Source organism: Telmatherina bonti (assembly GCF_933228915.1).
Source record: "Telmatherina bonti genome assembly, chromosome: 19".
NCBI lineage: Eukaryota > Metazoa > Chordata > Actinopteri > Atheriniformes > Telmatherinidae > Telmatherina > Telmatherina bonti.
The window spans coordinates 14157119-14180121 of NC_136617.1; the positions used below are offsets into that span (position 1 = coordinate 14157119).

The window sequence follows — 23003 nt, forward strand, 5'->3', positions numbered from 1 at the left end:
AAAGTACAGTTAAGCTCTGTTTGCTTCCTTTAAATGGATCAATACTTTCCTCTCACATGCCGAAGATAAAGTCTATGTTTTGAGATCAGTTCTTTAATTCAGTTGTGTCCACCAGATGTTCAACAGAATCTAATCTCAGACAAAGTGCCTCAAGTGAGGGAGTGGGTTCTCACAGCCCACCCTAAAGGAGAAGAAGACGGAGCCTTGGGTCAAGAGGACACAGGCGCTAAGATGACGAAGAATCAACTGGAAGATTTTGGAGTAAAACAAGATCAGAATGAAGATCACATGATTATGGAAATCAGTTCCCAGCTGGAAGGTTGGCTCACAGGATCAATACACTTATCTCTCTGGCAGAGGTTTAGGGTCAATGCACACACTTGTCTGGTAGACTTGATACAGTTCGGGAATTGGTATGATTTGGGCAGGCAGTATTCTTTTGTTCCAAGTATGGTTTCACACTGCACCATTCCGATATTACCATTTTTACCAGTCGACTTTGTCACTGCATCAAGAATTGCTGAAAGGAGAGGGCTAGACCAATAACAAAGAAGAATACTTACTGATCTGTTGGTTGATGCAGGACAACTTCTGCTTCCACCACATGAGGGCAAAATATGGATCTGCAACAAATCCTAGTGGTCTTGACAGGCTAGCGATCTCTTTCTTCTTGGCCCATCAGTTGTTTCAGGGAATATCACCCTGTAGGAAGCAGTTGTTGAAATTGTGTGACATTGTTCAGGTGGTTTGGTCTGTCTGAGTAAAGCACATTGTGAAAGCAAACCAAATAAAAAAGAAGATTCAAAATTAGTCAGAATTACTCATCCAATCAAACCAGGTCCCCCAGATTATCCTTAACCCTTTCATGCAGAAATGAATAAAAACAATGCAACATTTTTAAATACAGTATTTTACATCTACATACATATGCAATGATACTTTTTTGTTTATTAATGATATTTAGAATTTATTATGATTTGATTTATTTTAATGTATTCCATAAAATATTTATAAAATAATATGTAATCATAATTATATGATGTAAATCTTCTATAAAATATAGCTGTATCATTTTCTTTTCCTATTTATCACAAAGGCAAACTTGTGTAATTACATTATGTTCAATTAGATGTTTATTCTCTAGTGAGTGGATGACTCACTGACATCCACTGAAGTCGTTTATTTACAAAAAAATACCATCCTCATTCCTGAATGTGCAAGAAAAAAGCTTGTAAATAGGTGTCGACTACAGGGCCACAATGCATGAAAGGGTTAAGTTAGTAATAACAACGTGGGTTTTATAGATAATTGGAGCGCTTTTTGGGGAAAGCCTGGTCTTATTAGGAGAGATGGCATCCATCCCACGTTGGATGGAGCCGCTCTCTTATCTAGCAATATGGACTCTTTTATTAGTCAGCTAAATTGACAACTCAGGGTTGGGACCAGGAGGCAGAATTGTAGTCCTACACACTTTTCTGCAGCTTCCCACCTGCCGCCGCCCACCCAAAACCCCATTCCGACCTTATACAACTTCCCAGCAGTAAGAATTAAACAACACAAAAACACTTCTGGGGTTAATCGTGAAAACCTCATAAAAATAAAAACAATGGATCTAATAAAATCTGAAAATAAGACAATAAAGTGTGGCCTACTGAATATTAGATCCCTCCCAAATAAGTCTTTATTAGTCAATGACTTGATAGGTGATCACCACATTGATTTATTCTGTTTTACGGAAACCTGGTTACAGCAAGAGGATTATGTTAGTATTAATGAAGCTACGCCAGCTAACTATTTAAACTTTCACATTCCTAGAACTACAGGCAGAGGAGGAGGTGTTGCAGCTATTTTTAAGTCAGAATTTTTAATTAATCCTAAGCACAAAACTAACTATAAATCCTTTGAATTCCTGACATTAAATTTATCTCATCCAAAATGGAATTCAGAGAAACCGCTCCTTTTAGCATTAGTGTATCGCCCACCTGGACCTTACTCCGAGTTTCTGACCGAATTCTCTGATCTCTTGTCTGAGTTAGTGCTGACTACTGATAAGGTCATTGTACTAGGTGATTTTAATATTCATGTTGACGTTGAAAATGATAGTTTAAACATTTCCTTTAGCTCTATTCTAAACTCAATTGGGTTTTCACAAAATGTCAATGGAGCCACTCACTCTCATGGTCACACTCTTGATCTTGTTCTAACATCTGGTATTGAGACTGATAAGCTCAAAGTATTTCCTCAAAACCCTGTCTTGTCCGATCACTTCTTATTAACCTTTGAATTCACTTTATTTGATTACTCACTGACCAAAAATAAATTCTACTATAGTAGATGTTTATCAGACAATAATATTACAAAATTTAAACAATCAATTGAATCAATTTTTTCACATCTACCATGTGTTAGCATGACTGAGAGTCCCCTTTTAAGCCTTACTCCTGCTCAGATTGATCAACATGCTGATACTATAACAGCTTCAATGCGTACAACCTTGGATAATGTTGCTCCCCTAAAGAAGAAGAAATTAGGTAAGATTATGAAGGCTCCCTGGTTTAATTCCCAGCTTCGAGCTCTAAAACAGGCATCAAGGCGTTTGGAAAACAGATGGCGTTCATCAGGACTAGAGGAGTCTCACTTAACCTGGAAAGAAAGTTTAAGCGTATACAAAAAAGCCTTACGTACGGCAAGAACAGCTTATTATTCATCATTGATAGAGGAAAACAAAAACAACCCTCGGTTTCTTTTCAGCACTGTAGCTAGGCTTACTAGGAGCCGGAGCGCTGTGGAGCCATGTATTCCTTTCTCACTTAGCTGTGATGATTTCATGTATTTTTTCAGGAATAAAATTGACACTATTAGAGATCAAATTCACAATACTCTTCCTTCTACCTATAATGTTGAGCCTGTTGTGGTCTCCGAAGCATCCTTAGAACCAGGATCTGACTTGTGTCTAAATAGTTTCTGTCCTGTCCAACCCTCTGAATTAACTAAAATAATAGCTTCATCTAAACCATCCACCTGTATCTTAGACCCTCTCCCAACGAGCCTCTTTAAGGACATTTTCCCTTTAATTAATACATCACTACTAAGTCTTATCAATATGTCTTTAGTGACAGGATATGTACCACAATCATTTAAAACTGCTGTAATCAAGCCTTTACTTAAAAAGCAATCTCTGGATCCAGAGGTGATCGCAAATTATAGACCTATATCTAACCTCCCGTTTATGTCCAAAATTCTGGAGAAAATAGTTTCAGCTCAGCTACATGCCCACCTGAGCAGAAACAATTTATGCGAGGAGTTTCAGTCAGGATTTAGAGCTCATCATAGTACTGAGACAGCATTGGTGAACGTTACTAATGACCTTCTTATGGCCTCAGACAAAGGACTTGTGTCCGTACTTATCTTGCTTGATCTTAGTGCTGCATTTGATACAGTCGATCATAACATTCTGTTACAAAGACTAGAACAGGTGATTGGAATTACAGGTACAGCGTTAAGCTGGTTTAAATCATATTTATCTGATAGACTTCAGTTTGTTCATGTAAATGACAAGTCCTCCTCCCAAACTACAGTAAGTCATGGAGTTCCTCAAGGTTCTGTACTTGGACCAATACTCTTCACGCTATATATGCTCCCTTTAGGCAAAATTATTAGACAGCATGGAATAAACTTTCATTGTTATGCAGATGATACTCAACTATACTTATCCTTTAAACCAGATGAAACAAATCAGCCCAATAGGCTACAAAATTGTCTCATAGACATAAAGACTTGGATGTCTAGAAATTTTCTCCTCTTAAACTCAGATAAGACTGAAGTAATTCTCATTGGATCTGAAAAACTCAGAGCTAAATTTTCCGGTTTTGTAATGAACCTGGATGGCATTACTTTAGCTTCCAGTGCTACAGTGAGAAACCTTGGAGTAATATTTGACCCTGACCTGTCCTTTGGCCCACATATTAAGCAGGTTACTAAAACAGCCTTCTTTCATTTACGTAATATAGCCAAAATTAGGGACATTCTGTCTCGGAGTGATGCAGAAAAACTGGTTCACGCTTTTGTTACTTCGAGACTAGATTACTGTAACTCTCTATTACTGGGCTGTCCTAAATATGCCCTGAAAAGCCTTCAGCTGATCCAGAATTCTGCAGCCAGAGTCCTGACCAGAACCAGCATGAGAGATCATATTTCTCCAGTTTTAGCCTCTCTTCATTGGCTGCCTGTTGAATCTAGAATAGAATTTAAAATCCTTCTCCTTACATATAAAGCCCTCCACAACCAGGCACCACTATATATCAAAGACCTCATTGTTCCTTATATACCAAGCAGAGTACTTCGTTCGCAGACTGCAAGCTTACTTGTGGTTCCTAGAGTCTCAAAGAGCCGAGCAGGAGGCAGAGCCTTTGGTTATCAGGCCCCTCTCTTATGGAATAAGCTCCCAGTTAGTGTTAGGGAAGCAGACACCCTCCCCACCTTTAAGACTAGGCTGAAGACTTATCTTTTTGATAAGTCCTATAGCTAGGGATGGTTAGCATCCCTTAGTTATGCTGCTATAGGTTTAGACTGCTGAGGGACATTTCCTGATACACCGAGCTTCTTTCTTTTTCTCTTTATCTCTTTCTTTTACCCCCCCATAACAGTGTTGCATCATTAACATGTATGTCTCCTGTCTCAGCAGGTCTCCCTGGCCGGGAGTAGCAGTTCCTGTTGTCTGTTGTCTTTCTGTCCTCTTCCCCCCACACAGCAGAGGCAGATGGCTGCCTGTCCTGAGCCGGGTTCTGCCGGAGGTTTCCTTCCTGTTAAAAGGGAGTTTTTTTCCTTCCCACTGTTGCCAGTGTGCTTGCTCAGGATGGGAGATTGAGTTGGACTCAACTCAATCTGTTGGTTTCCTTATATAGGCTGTTATGAATTGGCCTTCATTATGTTTTCCCCTCTGTCTGTAAAGCGTCTTGAGATGGCATTGCCGTGATTTGACGCTATATAAATAAAGTTGAATTGAATTGAATTAATGTTTAGATCTTGTTAAATTGTCAGGTGATTCCAAACATTGTATGTAATAGTTTACATTTAGTATCTAAATGGGTCTCTATAATTTGTTTTTCTAGATTATATTCATAATTTCACCACAGAAGCAGAGCAGCAAGTGGGTGTGACGAGTGACAATCTAGAAATCAAAACGGAGAATAATGACGCCTTGGGACCTGGAGAGAGCAAAACCAAACTCACATTGAGTACTGATTGGCAGAAGAAGGTGTTTATTGAAGAAGAGCAACCTCCAGACTTCAACAGTAACACCGCTGCCCAACTAGAACCTTCTAATACGTACAGTGACCATGTTCTGTCTGAAACAGTTTTCCAGACCCCCCCAGGGATTCAAAGCAGACCTCCTCCTCACCAAAATCGACTGATCTGTAACGGCTGTGGTCGAGAGTTCAGCTCAAAGACAACTTTGAAGAAACATATCAGAAGATACACGACTAAGGACCAGGATCAAATGTCTTGCAACCTTCGGAGACAGAGAGCCCCCTTCAAGAAACCCACCAAGTTATTTAGCTGCAAAATTTGCAGGGGTTCCTTCTATAGTCAGGGAATTCTGCTGCGGCATGCTGAAGGTCACTGCAAGGAGCCTGAGAGCCAGTGTGGGGTCTGTGGTGACTGTCTGCCATCAACCAAGAGCCTTACAGAGCACATACAATCCCACAGAGAAAGGGGGAGCACCTGCAACCTGAACTTCAGCAGGAGGGAGACTTTGGAGAGACATCTGAAGGCCCACAGTGGGGAGCGACCTCACTCCTGTGGACTCTGTAGGAAGAGCTTCACCAGGAGGGAATACATGATCCGGCACCTGAACAGAGCCCACAAATTGACCAAATAGTGTTGAAACCTGGTTCTTAGTGGAATCATATAGATCTATATTCTCTCAAAGTGAGAAAGAAACAACAGAGCAAAGCACTGACAGGCTTTTTTTAAGGACTTTGAACGAGTGTTTCATCACTAGTTTTAAGATTGTTTCCACTTGTCTAATACCAAGTTAGCACTTCTTTCTGCAGCAGCAAATGTAAGATGCGGGGTATGTAAGATGCTTTGTGATCTCAAACAGTGTCTCGATACAATTTAACTTAGTATGTTTGTAAAATAACCTATTTTAGGTTTTAGTAAGCAAGAAATCTGACATACTCCCAAAACAGTGATTTCTCATTTTGCTCTTGTCTTGTATATCCCTCTCAGAACAAGACCAAAAGGGCATTTTGCTCAGATAAAAAATTTCAAGAGCTTGTTAGGTGGTCATTTTTTTGCAGTAGTGAGGAAGAAATTTAAAGATAAACTCATTGTTTTCAACAATGATGTAGCCCCAGAGATGTCATCTGGCCTCTCTGAGAGAACATTGACAGAAGTAAGTGAGAGAGTTTAATAATCACCAACAGTATATTTTAGTGTTTCAGTGTAAAATATTTGCAGAAATATGATTTATCAGTTTCAGTTTTATTTATTTTGGAAAAGTTTGTTCACCAGTTGAATGACATTAAACACATACAATTTAGGCTTTGGTGACTTCAGAGATTTTAGTGGATAAAGCAGACCCTTTGCTTCCACCACAAAACATGGAGTTATTTTTGCCTGATATGAAACAGGTTTTTGGGACTATCTTCATTATTTTACCTTAATTCCTTAATGAGGAACACCCAGTTTCAGAGGGATGCAAGAAAACCACTTCAAGTATTTGTCACTTCAGGATTTAGAAATTCTCTTAAAAATTTCAAAAACTAAAATGTGAACGTGTGAGCAATGGCAATGAGCACCTTGCTCTCATGGTTTCAAGATAAAGATCCTTAAAGCAAAATGCCATAATGTTGGTTCCTGCATGAACCAGCTTCCAGTTTGTTTCTGAAGGCAAATACTCTACCTATAAGCTTAGAAATAAAAGATGGCAGTAGCTTATTAAGATGAGATAATGATATTAAGATGAGATTATATGATTAAGATGAGCTAATGTTTTTCAACATATGTTACTGTTGAGACTCCTGTCAGCCGTTGCTTGATTGTCGGAGATTATAGATTCTAGGATTTCTTCTTGGCTTTAACTGAATACTCCGCCTTCTCGTTAGCACATTTACAGGTAGAGATGTGGACTCATTTGACTTCCTTAATCAATATTTAAGTCTTAAAAACAACTTTTATAGTTCGTTTGTTGATATTTTTACTGAAAACAAAATTGAATCATTTCCTTGGACCCTCTGTGTTTTTCCTTGTTGGCGCTCGGCTGGAGTCCACAAGGTGCTTTCATGTGCAACATTTACCATTAGACAAGAGAAACATTCATGTACAAATGAGTGTTTTCATTAACAGGAGAGGACAGGAGGAGGGCAAGGAGTGTGTATGTGTTAATGTGTGTGTGTGTTTATGTGTATGTGGGTGGTGATCATTTCCAGGAAGAGGTACAGGGAGGGTTTGTGTGTGTGTTACTAACGTGCTTCCTGATCCACCGGGTGTATCCTGTTAAAACACACACTCACTCAGTGAGCTGTGCGTGTGTGTGTGTGCCCTGAACATTAACTTTGTCAACAACAACACATACAGAGATGTCACAGCTTTTGTTAAAAACACAGTTTGTCTTGTTTCTGCTGATAAACGTCACTGTTGTTGTGTTAAGATCTAGACATTTAAAACTTCACTGCAATAAAGTGATCAGCTATAAGCTCAGAGAAATGGAAGTCAAAGTTTAATAACAGATTGTTCAATCATTAAACGACTGATCAGGAATGTAAATATGTAGTTTCTGTGTTTGTATGAACTTTTTATCTTATTTAGTTTGTATGAAACTTTTAAGCACAGGTACGTATGTGAGTTGTGTTTTGTAATACAAGATAACACACACGATAAGACTATTATTGCATGATCTGTGGTTGTTTTGTCGTTTTAGAAGCTGTTTATTACTGTGTTAAGGTTCAAAATACGAACAGAAGTTTTAATGCAGCAGGAAAATATTTGATTTTGGTGTAATGTCAGTATTTTTTTGGTGTCATTTTGTGTTAATTAAATTAATAGAAATATTTAAAAATCAGCTATGCACTTTTCACTCTGATGACCAGTTTTCTGACTGGGTTAAAATACAAGTTTTCACCAAACCCCAAACTGTTAAGTTCAGGGATTTTTTTTGTAACACTATGTTACAACGTTGTCTGCAGGAGTGCAGCCGGCCACCAGGGGGCTCCAGACTAAAATGATAATAATAATAAAGTATTTCAAAGGCATCTTTCTGTTTAATCTGTATAGCAAGAGTTCTGTGGACTAGTCAAATGATGTGTTGCCTATTAAAAAAACAGCAAGGCTAAAGATTCTACCCTATGTTTCCCGAAGAGACCCAAACAAACTTGAACTACCACTACACGTGGCCACTAGTTTGTAGAAGTCATATAATAAATGAAAAATATCACCTGCTAAAGTCAGCATAGTTCAGAGCTACAGCAGCTTCCTGTTTTATGGCAAAAGAAATCTGAAAACCATTTTACTTGTAATGCTGCAAGAAGTCAGTTATATTTTCATTTCTGTCCTCGGCAAGGATAAAATTGATTAGGTTGTAAAAGCATATGGGGGGGGGAAATTTAGGTTTTCCTGTTTCCATTGGGTGGGGCAATGGTGATGAAAACATTCAGACATATAGACGTAACCAGGAGGTCACTGATGTCACACTAGTTAAGTTTGGTGGATACTGGATGGTGTTCAGGACATAGAAGACCGCATGTTAAAAGGCAAACATCAACAGTGAGGAGGCACCACAGCCAGACCCAATGACATACATGTTTTAATAAATTTCATACATGTTAAAGAATATAGTGGGGTTTTTGACTGAAACAAAATATTGTAGGACTCGCTAGAAGACCATTTTTTAATCTACTCAGAATATCTGAATAAGATTTAGATTGGGGCACGAGTATCTCCAATCCTGCCAAGTTTGGTGAAGGTCAGACTTTATTTTTGTTGTTTAAATGCACTTCCTGTTTCATACATTTGGCAAATCAGCATGTTTTTACATGTTGTGAAAAACTTTCAAATGTATGGTGTCGATTAAGGGAGATTTCATAATTTATGGATACATTAAGTGCGCCTGTGCTAAACTGGTTCTATAGGGCGAAAGGCTTGTTGAACCTTTGTTATCTGATCATCTTTATTATGTCTTTAAAAGTCTGATAAAAGACCTAAAAAAAAACTGAAGGAACATGACTTGTTATAGATTGCCAAAGGTTATTTTAATCCATCCAATATGCCAATTCTAGTCTAAAACTAGTCACAATTTTAATGACCAGTTGACCTTGGTGGTGTAGAAAATCAAGATGATATGAAGCAGTGGGAGAGTTCTAACCATCTAGTGGATTTTAGACATCCCTCTTTGTAACTTCAGGCAATGAATGAGCACAATCTGTACATTGTAGCAAATCTCACCATTTTTGCATCAACGTCTATTTCCACAAGAATAAACTAGTCATGGGAACCATAAAGGCTTTTGTTCGAACTATCAAATATGCCTCAGCAGGGAATGTCAGAGACTTACAGTTGCATCCATCCATCCATTCATCCATCTATCCATCTGCTCTACCATTTATCTGGCGTCGGAGGCAGTAGCTTAAGCAGGGAAGCTTTACATATAAAGGAAAAGTGTTTTTTTGCAACTTTGTTAGAGAAGTGATTGATATCTTTATTTCCCTGATTCGCGATGGATCAATAAGACATTTCAAACTGTTTCAGTGTTTCACTCTTTGTTTCAAATTCCCACAACAGAATGAGAACTAGACATCAGTAATCAGACATGTTCTGTCCAGGTTGTAGCAAATTTGAAGCACATGTGTGTAACATTTATATACAGTACCAGTTGCAAGTTTGGACACACTTTCCCCTTAGAATTAATGGGAAAGTGCGTCCAAACTTTTGACTGGTACTTAAAATGTACAGAGAAGTACATATTTCTGTGTAATAACCTTTAAGGGAAGCCTATGTAGAATAACCCAAAATTTAAACCACAGCCAAATTCATTTGTTTGAGAAATCATGAATTATTCAATATTAATATTTTTATCTGGGTGCAATACTACTTTCAACTTTTGATAAAGAATTAAAGCATTTTTTATTTGAAACAAAACAAAACAAATTTAAAAAAACAGCAATTTTGTCTGGAAACTGTGACTTAATCTGGGGTGTGGAGAACCTGCGGCTCCGGAAATGCTGATGCAGTTTTACAATAATCCAGTAGGCGGCACTGTTCTGGAAAAACGTAAGGGGCCCTTGAAGCGCGGGTCCAGGTCTGAAAGTGCACATATTGGGGTCTGCAGACAAATATTATTCAATATTGATTAGGTGCAGTTACGGGCCTGTTTACCCGGATATCCCCTAGCACTCCATAATTAGATTTTTTCGCATTCTTTTGGGGGTACGTCAAGTCTTGGTGCATGTTTAAGACCACAAAAACTCTATTTATTGGGTGTGATAAAAGTAAAAGTAATCAACACTTCAAGTAGGCTTTTACAATCATCATGAATTGACATCGCTCTCGGTGTATGAGCCTAATTAATTTCAGAAGAGATTTACCAGCGCGGACCAGGGTGGACAGAGCACGCGCCACACACAAACACGCACTCACAAGCCACCCCTGGCCTCATCATTGTAATTTAATATTCCCTCTGCAGACCCACGGGTGGGACAGAGACACGCACGCGCACACGCTTACTCAGCGTTATCATGCCTGCCCTCACGCCCTCTACACCCCCCCCCCCTCCAAAAATGTGTGCGTGTGTCTGTGCGCGTGGCTGCTGGGGCGCTGCAACATTGCATGGAAGGTTTTTCTGTTTGTATTGAACCGGAAACCTGTCGGTGGGAGCAGGGCTCGATCCTGCGGCGACTCTCCGGTGAAACGGAGACCCCCGCACCGCTGCTTCTCCGTCTTCTACTTGGTCAATCTTCAGTTTATGCCGCGTGTGTTGCTGTGGAAACATCTTCTTCTTGTTCTTCTTGAACATGAAGCTGCAGGAAGTGACAGTCTGAGAAGCCGAGCAGGTAAAAGAACCGAATATTTTCCTGTAGTTCTGCCGCTGAGACACGACTCTCGGTACCGGAGGAAGGCTCGGACCGGACCGCAGCGTTTTCTCAGACAGCTGGAACAAAACATTTACAAACAAGCTTAGTTACAGATAATGCCCTCTGTCATTTGTGACTCTTCATCCGATGCAGAACAGCTGAGATTTTTTTTTTCTAGAATAAAAAACAAAAGTAGGGGACAATCGTAATTAGTTCATTATGAAAAACAATGGTTGTGAGGCTATAAAAGTTAAAAAGTTTATTTATTTTTGCATTGTTACACTAATGAACAGAAAGTTGATTTTCTTAACCAATCAATTCTATTTGTATTTATTTGTTAAAGAGAAAATAATATTTTAATTTTTTGAAGTCATTAGACTTTGTCTGTATTCAGCACATTTTTAATGAATAGGTGTTTTGTACAATTTTACATAAAGTTTTAATTTCACAGTCGTTATTTGTAATAAAATAATCAGTAATGACAGAAATGAAAACAACCATTATCCAGATTTTTCTTGTTAAAAAGTGTTTCCTTTTTATTGCTATAGAAATAATTAGGATATCATCATGAATGTAAATAATATTTTGGAAAATATTTTAAAAGGTGTGGAATTTTTACTTTCTGATCTTCAGCATATTTTCAGATTAATTAAAATAAGATAAACGTTTGCAGAGGTGGTGTTTAATACTTAAATGTGTAGATAAACATCAGCAGTGCAGCAGACAGAACATCTGTGTATATTTCCAAACTGATTACTCTCAGTTCACAATTAAGGATTTTCTGAATAATACAGTTTGATGTGTCACCATCTGCTTCATCAGAGCCTGATGCTGTTTAAAGGTTTGTTTTCTGCCTAAATGAATTGAAGGTTAAGGGGGGAAAAAGGAGAATCCCAAAACTCCCCATATGTTTGTATCCTGTTAAATCTGCTACAACTGTTTGAGCGCCTGCGTGTTTTCGCAACAGCAACACTTATATAAGGCTGAAGGCTACACCAGAACAATGGCGCACACCGGAACACCCTGACTGAAATGCACACACATTCAGTGGCTTGGCCGTATCTCCTGTCACTGCTTACTTAAGACTTCATTATCTTTAAATTCAGCCTAAACTACTTAGTAATCAGAATTAATGAGGAGAATGTTGAACCTCAAAAAGGAAAACAAAAATACAACACCAAGATAAAGATGGATATAATGAGTGTAAATAATTCAGATTTCTTCTCAGAAATGTATATCTAAAGAGTAGTGTATGATTTAAGTTAGATTTCATACAGTGATAATGATCAGATATGAAACAACAGGCAGCATTAATACTGGAATCTTATAGTGCATGAAGTGTAATGTGATATATAGATGCATTATCCTGTTCAGATTTCTGGGTTTAATTATTTGTTTCATTTCTGTTTTTAACAGAAGTCAGAAATGAAATACAAAGATTGTCCTCAATCACTTCCAGAAACGACAAAGAAGCATGTCTAAAATCTACTTTTAGATGGCTAGATCTGTGACAACTCTGAATATTGCATGTTTTCTAACTTTTGGCCTTTTTTTAACCTTCAGTCTTCTGACCACTTTAATATCCAGCTGTTGTATTTTTATACCTTTATTTAATCAAGAAGACAATGACAGACTCTATCTTAATGGTTCACGGATTCACGCAGCAACACATTAGATCTTCATCATCCTGCACATCTCAGTGCATTTGAAAGCGTTTACTCATTACTCAAATGGTAAACATAGTCAAACCAGTGTTTAACCAGCAATTATTTGCTAACAGCTCAGTTATGGGCTTAACTTCCATTTCTGAAAACCCTCAAATACACATGTGGCCCACATGGAGCTAATTGGTAACAGTTTATGGATCCCACATGGAAACATTACAGAGTTCCCATAATCTTCTCCACCCGCTCCTAACGGGTATCCTTTTTTTCTCAATCGCTGGCTTCACTGATTAATAAAAGAGAAGAGACTGTGGTTTTGTTGTGATACTGTGGGGAAAGATCTTTTTTATTTTATCACAAGAACATGCTGTTTTAGAAAACAAGCTGTTTCACCCAGGTAACAGGTTGTTTTTATTCAGCGCATGCAGATTCTATGATTGAGTTTTTATGAGTGATTGCAGACTGTTTTACCCAGAGGACTAGCTGTGTTTACATGTTTTATTCAGAGGACAAGGAGTTTTAAACACAGACAGGTGGTTTAACAAACAGTAGAGGCTTTTAAAGTTAAGATGAGTTGTGTTATTTACTGAGTTTGTCTGACAGGCTGTTTCTTGACAACAGAACCTTATTTTAAATAAAGATTTAATCCCACATAAGACCATTTAGTTTTAGATCCTTTTATTTCCAAGGCATATTTTTTATGCACACTCAAAAAACTCTTTTAGCTAAATAATTCAATTCAGTTTGCATTTTTTATATCGCAATTTTAATTCAACTTTGATTCAATTCAACTTTATTTATATAGCATCAAATCACGGCAATGCCATCTCAAGACGCTTTACAGACAGAGAAAAAACAAAACAAAAAACATAATGAAGCCGATTCATCATAACCTATATAAGGAAACCAACAGATTGAGGTGGAGGATCCAACTCAATCTCCCAACCTGAGCAAGCACACTGGCAACAGTGGGAAGGAAAACAGCCCTTGCTGATCAAAGTGCTTCACAGAACAAAATATTCAGATAAAATTATCAAAAAATGAGATAAAAGCAAAGAAAAATAAAAACCTAGGATATCATTCAAACCTACTAATAAAATAGCAATGAAAATAAATAAAAGGGCAAGTAAAAATAATGCAAAAGTATAAAACAGTATAAAAAAAAAGCCAAGGTGTACTCCCAAATGTCAGCTTAAATGGACATTTTAATCATTATGACACGGTGTGTAATACACAAGACAGAGCATTTAATGGATGAAGTTTTGTATTTTTCCCCTACAGAACATCTGACAGGCTATTAGACTTCTCGTCATCATGGCATCTCGGACCTGCGTTTTGCTCATCATCTTCCTGCCTCTGGTCCAGTCATCCGAGTCCTTGCTCCTTGTAGACAACACCTCTGACCATCTGCAGAATGTCACTCTGGCAGCCATCTTACCTCTAACCAACACCGACTATGCTTGGGCGTGGCCTCGAGTGGCACCAGCCCTCAAACAGGCCATCCAGCGGGTGAATGCAGACCCCTGGCTGCTGCCAGGCCTGAAACTTGACGTAGTTCATGGTAACTCGGAGAACCAGGAGGGCTTTTGCTCAGACTCCATAGCACCGCTGGTGGCGGTTGACCTGAAACTGTCTCATGACCCCTGGGCCTTCATTGGGCCCGGCTGCGAGTACTCGTCCTCGCCAGTTGCTCGCTTTGCCACCCACTGGCATGTGCCCATGGTGACAGCTGGAGCTCGTGCTTATGGTTTCCATTTGTATGCAGCAGCCACCAACACAGGCCCCACTCATAAGAAGCTAGGTGAGTTTGGTCTGAAGATCCAGGAGATGTTTGGTTGGCAACGGCACGTCTCGCTCATCTTCAGGGACAAAAAGGACGCCAACAACGACAGGCCATATTACTTCGCCGTGGAGGGCTTGTATGAGCTACTGAAAACACTCAATATCTCCTTCTATGACCACACCATAGAGAGTGAAGTCAACTACAAGATGCTGGTCCAAAAGATTCGTGAGAATGCAAGAGGTTAGCTCTTTTATTTGTTCCAACACCTTCCCATTTCCCTGTCTCCTCCTTGATCTAATTTTTTGTCCTGGAAACGGTTGAAGTACGACACTTCAGCTGTTTCTTCAGTGTCTTAAATCTTCAAATTTGTTCATCAGCTTTTTCTTCCCTTACTTCTGTCACCCAGTGATGTGTTTACGAGATCCACAATCATTGCCAGGATGAAACTACTGCTTTTAGACTTGACTTGCTGATTTCTTATCTGTCCGTTTTTTCCTGCTACTTCCTTCCCAACTTCTGAGGTCAAACATTTCAACTGCTTTCCCCACCTGGCTTTGTTTTCTTCATTTGCTTTCCTCTCTTCCTGTATTCTTTTTTTCCTCTTCATGAGATATGAGATTATATGCCTGCTTTTGTTTTTTAATGCTTATATTCTTATTTTGTTCTTCCTTTTCTTCTTTCTTTCCTCTCTGATCAGCAGAGAATATGTATCAACCATTAAAGCCTGACGCTTCAACTCCTTTCACTTCACTGTTTTGATTCTTTCCTCTTTTTCTTTTTTTTTTTTTACTTCTGTGCCCTTCTTTTTTTTTCTTTCCGCCGACTTTCCTTTTTTTCATCCTCCCTTCTTTGGTTACCTTCCTGCCTCGATGTTCTCATTGTTAAATGACGGTTAATTATTATTTGATTTTTCTCGGTACTGGTTAATGACTGACTTCAGCCTTATGCGTGCGTTGTAGTGCAAGTTTTTTTTGCTGTCAGGGATTCATGTTTATAAGGACCAATTTAAAGTTTAGGGCCTCTGGAGTGACGACATTCCTGCATTATAAGGGCATTCCTGCATTGTGAGGCTATTTTGGTTGGATCTCAGTGTTATGGTTTTGGTTATAATCTGATTTAAGTAAGTATGATGTCATGCCAGCAATGGCCCTCACAGGTATAGAAGAAGAATGTGTGTGTTTGTTGTACACACCTGTAAATAATCAGTACTTCACTGTGTAAGAAGAAGTAAATGGGTCCTTTTAATCCTCCCCTTTTTGACTTTCGTGTACATTTAAAGTGAAACATGTTGCCTTCACCGTGATGTGGTTTTATTAAATCAGTGGTGTTACGATACATGATGTGTGCTGTGCATTTGATTAGCAAGGAATGCCAGTATTGTGCATAAGTGTGTTGTTATAACATAATGCTTCACTGCAGTTCAGAAGGAATATTTAACTTTTTATAGCATATAATTTACCTGACAGCTTTGCTTCCTTTTTTGTGTTTTATATTTGGAGACTTTATACATAAAGATGAAAATCATTCATTTCAATAACCTGTTATTGCTGCTATGAAAATGTTTAACATCAGACAAATCTGGCTTGCAGCAGCGATGATGTGTGACATCATCTCAAACACACTAACTGGTCCTGTTGTCCTCTAAGTGACACCAGCTGTTGCCCTCCGGCTACGTTGGACGTCCTCAGAGTAATTACCTCTGTGTGTACAACAGGTATAATTCAGTTGTGAGGATTCAGATCTGTTTGCACAGTCATGTTATGGGGAAGTGGCTTCAGTTACACATGCCATAAATATTAAATTGAAAATGAGTAAGTTGGGGTCAGATTTGGGTTACAGTAGTAAAAGGATTAAGCAGCTGAAAGTTATGGTTAAGATGAGAGGAGATCTCAGTCTAGCATCCTCAGAAGTTATGGAAACAAGTCTGAGCGTGTGGGCTCGAATCCTCAGCTAGCTGTGTGTGTGGTTTTTTTTTTTGGTTTTTTTTTTTACCCTGGTTTTATTAAAAACAGCAAAAAAAAAAACATGTGAGTTTCTGGTTTTCACATGTGAAACTCTCACTGTCCACTTATTAAATCTACCTCGGGGACTGTACAGAGATAAAGCAGGGTGGGAGAGGGGCATTTTTCTTTTCCTGTAGGACTTTTGAGTGACACTTCTCTGGGAGGTTGTTATTTTCAGTCTGGTTTAGAACAGAGAAAAATGGAGTGTTGGGTATAAATATTTTGGGATAGTGAGTAAAGATATTTTTATTCATTGTATATTCTCTGTAAAACAAAAAAAACAAAAAAAGAAAGAAATGTATAAAACTGCAGCCCTGCTGCGATGGACTGGCGACCTTTCCAGGGTGTACCCTGCCTTTCGCCCAAAGACTGCTCAAAGAGATAGGCTCCAGCTTCCCCGCGACCCTTCATTTGACTAAGCGGCTTCGAATAATGAATGAATGAATGAAAACTGCAACGTGACGATTTTCAAAGACAAAACAACAAGAGGAAGTTAACTAATTTATGGTGCTGCAAACCCTTTAAATAGGTAACATTTAGGCTGTTTAAACAAGCCTACATGATCCGGCTGTTCTTCCATGCTTAAGCAAGCTGGCTGTTGTAAATGGAGTTCACACCTTCACTGATCTGTAGCTCAAAATGAGCATCTCCTGTCTGACCACTGAGCTCGTTACAGTAGGATCGGTGATTATCACCATGGAGACCAACGAGCTGAGTGCTGAGGTCATGGGCCCTGTCAGACTAAACCAGACCTGGTGTATGGTTTGATGTGGTCATGCTGGACCCTAATGCCATCTGAAAGACTTTTCACATGTTTTCTATAAGTCACAGTCCATCCAAAATAAAGATACATGAGACTCAAAGACAAAAAAACAACTGTATAAAAAGTACAAAGAGAAGAAATAAGAAATGTCTTTAAAACCCAAACCTTTTAGGGAACAAGAGCAACAGAAATGAGGAATTCTGTTAATCTGGAGCCTATTATTTATACATTATAAGAACCCTTTTTTTTTTTGCTCCAAGGGGACCCTGATCGCCTGAGTTTAAATATATACAACATACTCTTTGGCTCTGATCATAAAAGGCTGTTTATCTATATGACTATCATAAGTGCAGAGTCAGACTGCACATATGTTAAGAGGGAACCATTAAAGTGACAATTATAAGGAAAACCTTTTCAAGTCAAGTCAAGTAGGTTTTATTGTCATTTCAACTATATACACAGTACACGGTGAAGCAAAACAATGTTCCTGTGGAACCTTTATAGTGTGGCACAGGAATAAACAGCTCAAACAGCACAATGCAGATTGCACAAAGAGATAAAGGGCAAGACTAAGGATAGTGCAACAGCAGACAATACAATAGTGCAACACAGGACAAAGTGAAGGAGTAGTAATGGAGACAGTAACAGAACTGGGATATGTGACAGGAGAATACAGTGCTTGTCAGGTACTACAATGTAACATTTAATGTGCAAAAATATCAATGTGCAAAATGCAGGATTGTGCAAAAAGAAAAATGAAAAAAGAAGCAAATTTCCAGCCATGGGATAACTGTAAATTGCTATTAAGAACATTCATATTATAAACCTGAGCCTTACTGCCTTCAGGCCCTTTGGTAATATTATATTCTTTTGCACTTCTGGACAAACCAGATGAACATTTGACTAATATCTCAGCTGTAGAAGTTGTGTTGTTTGAAATAAAATAAAAACTGCATAAATGAAATTGGATAAACAAAACCAAGAGTTCAGCAAGTTACAGTACAACAGGCTTTGTTTGACTCTTTAGAAATTCCAGCTCATCTTGGTGTTTCTCCAACAAAGAACAACATGGCTTGGCGGTTGATCTGTTCAGATAACTTTGCCTTATGTCACTAAATATAAATCTTGATGAATGGAAGAGCCCTTCATTTAAACCCTACTCCATCTGGTGTTGTGCAACACCTGTGCATGCTTTTTGCCGCAACAATCACAGCTGTATCATATATAAAATGAAAGATGTGTTTTTCTTTTCACTGTGAATAATGTCACAGACTGCAGTGAGTTGTGTTTTGTTAAGGATGTTGACTCATTTAAATGAATTCTAGTATAACGCTGCACGTCATTGATAAATACAGATAGGAACTTTTAAAAACCTAGAGGGTTTTAAATAAGGCGCAAAGTAACAATTAATTTGAGCCAAACAGGCTGGAAATAACTTCAGATACACACAAAAAGCGGAGCTGGATTCAAACTATCAAAAAGAGACAGAAGAATTACAACAAAATGAGGAAAAATAAAGGTTGTAGAATTTTTTTTTGACAAAAACAATTTAAAAAATTGGTTAAAGGAGCCCCAAAGTGTCAAGTATTTATTTGAGAAGATGAAATTCTTGCAGCTGCTATCAAGGTGATTACTGGCATGAGTATCACCTTGGCTTGGTGTGCGCACCCAAAAAATCTTTAACAGTTGGCAGTCTGTGTCTATCTGAGTTGACAGGAACAACAACTAGCTTTTAATAGGTTCTGCATGTTGTTTGAGTTATCATTCATCCATTTATGTCTCACACGACTGACACCAACTTTCACTTTTTTTTTTTTTTTTTCGGCAAATACAAAGTTTTTTCTAAGGATTCCTCTCGAGCTTGCCATCCCTGTTTTCTTGTAGTTTTTGGCCGAGCTGCAACAGGAAACACAAAATGTCAAAATGTCTTTGAAACACAAGACAAACAGGAAGAAACAAAAAGCAACTTTAGAAAGACAGAAAGGGAATTCACAAAACAAGGTCAGAGACATGGAATGAATAATGTTGTGGCACATAAAAAAGATACCCAAAATTACTTTGAGCAGACATAAAAACGCTCAAAACATTCAAAATGCAAAATGATGTATTTTGCTTCTCATTTACTCCAAAAATCCCTACCCCTCTGATATAGGAGAGTGGAATAACCAGTTTGATTTTGTTTACATTTAGCTTTTGTTTAGAGCAGAAAAGTAGCTAAAACCATTAAAAGTCAGTAACCAAGCTGCATTACTTCTGAAAACACAGAATGAAGATGATGAAAGAGTAACTGAGGGATGGAGTTTAGCAACATCAAGGCAAAATACCAAGTTTTTCAGTTCTTACTTTCAAAATAAAAAAAGTCTTCTTTGTCTTTTGATAATTTGCTTTTACAAAATAAAGTATCTTCTTTTTTTTCTTCTTCTTCTTCAGTGGTGTACATGTGCTGTCCCTGGGATATCTTCAGGAATCTGATGATTCAGTTCTGGAAGGAAGGGGAGAAGCTGGATGACTATGTTTTTTTCTTTATTGACCTTTTTGGTAAGAGTTTAGAGGGTGGACGACCAGTAAGGCCTTGGTTCAGAGGAGACAATGAGGACGACATGGCCCGCCTCGCTTTCAAAGTAAGAAGGGGTCCACAATTAAAACCATGATCAGAATCATGTGTTATATCTTATACTTCTGTCTTGACACCTGTTTTTCATTGTGTTGTTTCAGATACACTAACAGCAATGAATTAAACTGACAAAAAGTAATCATACTGATTAATCTGTTTGTTATTCATCAGCAAATGGTCATTTTTTATCTTTGTTTTTTTCTCAGAGTGTGAAGGTGTTGACCTACTACGAGCCACGAAATCCAGAATATCTCCAGTTTGTGAAAACTCTACAGAGTGATGCAAAGGCAATGTTCAACTTCACGATCGAAGATTCCCTGGTACAGAAAATGATAATAAGTAAAACATGAAACAGAGTCTCTTAATACTCATCATGATCAACTAAAGAGTATCTGTGTGTCTCAGTACAACTTGATAGCAGCAGGATTCTATGACGGAGTGATGCTCTACTCTCTGGCTCTCAATGAAACTCTGAGCCAGCAGACAGGACCAGTGCAAAGACCTAGTGGAGATTTGGTGACCCGGCGGATGTGGAACAGGACCTTCCCAGGTCAGCACAAATGTTTTTTCTTATCAGATCAGAGACAAAGCCACCGTTACCTTGTTGCTTTCAAACAGCTACATTTCCCTGTAATATTTTCAAGTTGTCTTGAGCAATTGTTCTTGTGGCTTTTTGGAGGTCTTTCATAGTTTTTTCTAGGACATTAGTTACTTTTTACTCATTGCAGTACAGTCTTTGTACCTGACCATTTTTGAGGAATTAGGTTGTTTTTTTTTTATTAAGCCCTAACACTGATCTATTAATCATTTGAGCAGAATAAAGAACCCAACGGTGGGGTTAAATCAATGTTTTTTCTAGAAATAATTTAGCAAAGAAATTATCTAGAAGGAGGTTATGCTTTTGTCCACATTCATTAGTCAATCTGTTTGTTAGCAACTTTACGTGAAAGCTATTGGGTGGATTTTTTTTCCCTGAGAATCTATCTATCTATCTATCTATCTATCTATCTATCTATCTATCTATCTATCTATCTATCTATCTATCTATCTATCTATCTATCTATCTATCTATCTATCTATCTACATACATACCTACAGGCATACATGCATACATACATAGACGTATCTGTGTCTATATATATATGTATATATATATATATATATATATATATATATATAGAGAGAGAGAGAGAGAGAGAGAGGCATAATTTGTTTCAGTTTCTTAAGTTACATCTTTGTTTTTTAAATGTGGAAGGCAAAAAAACTGTCTGGCATGATAAACTATCCCCTGCTGATAACCAGTATATGAAAGTGATGTTGAGTAAACCAAAATAAAACAAAAATACCTTTATTTGAGTCATCTTCTGTTGATTTAAGCCTCTTTACAATGGAAGAGGCAGTTCCAAGAAGTCATTTTTAAAGAAAGAAAGGCTAAGGTATGCCCAATGTTGCAAGAACTGGACTTAAAAACCAATGACAGCAGGTTTTATGGAGCCATGAATCTTCTCCAAAGCCTCGACCTCAACATGATCAAAGCAATGTGGCATTATCCTAACAGAACACATCTAAAAGGAGCAAACATCCAAGAGAAGCCTTGAAACCAGTTCTTCAACAAACCTGGAGAATTGTTCCTAAAAACCAACTTAAGTTAGACCTAACCATTTTCACATTGGAAACCTCTACATGTAATTTGCACCAATTATAACTTTTATAATGTAAGTTTATATTAGATTCAGAAAACTTTCACTTGGGTAAGTCACCCTTCTGTGAGAGCTGGCTATGGCGTCTTTAGACTTGATAAATAGGCACAAGAGATGGTGATGGTGGCTTGTTCATACTTATTAATTCTATTGCCCTTTAACTAAGGGCAGCCATGATGTTTGTAGTAAAATCTGAAATAGTTTCACCTTCCTTTTGAGGTTGAGATTCTTTATCTTCTGGAGTGAAACTTTATGCTTCAGTCTCCCTACAAAGCCATCATCTTAATATCCAGCAAATAGGCCAAAAAACATTTTTTAAAAAAGCTTCCCTAATAGGGCATATATAGGTAATTAAACATATTATACTGACTTACAAACTCATTAGAATTGCACAGACATTTGAATAGTTTTTTAATTTTCTGTTATACTTTATACACACATTTAAACACGTCCCTGTTCCTCTTTTCAAGTTTTCTCATGTGGCTCAAGATATTGCACAGTTCTGTGTCTGTCTTATCAACAGCACTGTGTACAGCAATACAATGCAATTTTAACTAGATTATTACCAGCAGAACCAAGCATCACAGTAACCGTACACACCAGTTGTGCTGGTACAATAGAGCCACAGCCTAAAAGCATGAAGTTGGTTCAGTGTTTCTTGACAGAAACCAGCGTCTTTCCAGCACCCATCAATCATTCTGTCGATTAACAAATGAGGCCTTATGACCTATCAGGAGCCCTGGAGCTCAGTGAGGTCACCATGGGAATCAGAGTCTTGACACACACTCACATTCTCACGGCTGTGATGTATGTCAGCAGGGACTTAGCGTGTTAGCATAGCCCTGCAGTGTAAATTTGTACCAGCTGGCTGCAACACTGGGAACAGGATGTCTGAGACTCAAACCAACAACCAGGACAGGAAAACCACACCACAAGACATTTAAAGGGGCAGCTCAAGCTTTACTCTGCTCCTGGTCAAAAATACTGCTTAGATAAGTTTCTGTGGAGGTTAGGATGTGGGAATTGGAGGGATACTTTGTGGTGTATTTTAGAGGACTTGTTCTTAATCTTATTATGTCCTGTCAGGCAGATCCAGGTCCAGGTTCATGACTCTGGACAAGGCCTGAAATGAAACGGTAGAGTCTGGTTGTCCTATATTGTGTTCACAGTCAGGAAGCCGTCCATCATTTGTCAAAACTCCCGACGGCTTCAGGGAAATGTTTGTGAGAGTGAAAACAAAGAGAATTTTTGCCTAATTTGACTGTTGACCATAAAAAGGCAGAAAACAGGCACTGCACATGTGTTTGTGTATGTATGGTCATGAATGAAACTTTATTTTATTTTAGTTTAACTTAGCTTCACTAAGCATTTTAGTAGTTTTGACAGATTCTAAAGTAGTATTTT

General features: G+C 38.2%; 1 protein-coding gene across 1 annotated transcript in view; it reads left to right on the forward strand.

The window, feature by feature from the left end:
- Positions 1-10967: 10967 nt before the first annotated feature.
- LOC306770276 (atrial natriuretic peptide receptor 1-like) overlaps positions 10968-23003 on the forward strand; it is a gene marked incomplete at its 3' end in the record, with an annotated part of 30180 nt that continues 18144 nt past the window's right edge. Inside the window, exons 1-5 of the mRNA XM_079259123.1 lie at positions 10968-11051; positions 14018-14759; positions 19716-19906; positions 20106-20219; positions 20305-20449. Of these exons, the coding sequence (XP_079115249.1) occupies positions 14051-14759; positions 19716-19906; positions 20106-20219; positions 20305-20449 (1159 nt within the window). The 5' untranslated portion in view covers positions 10968-11051; positions 14018-14050. The remainder of the gene's footprint in view (positions 11052-14017; positions 14760-19715; positions 19907-20105; positions 20220-20304; positions 20450-23003) is intronic.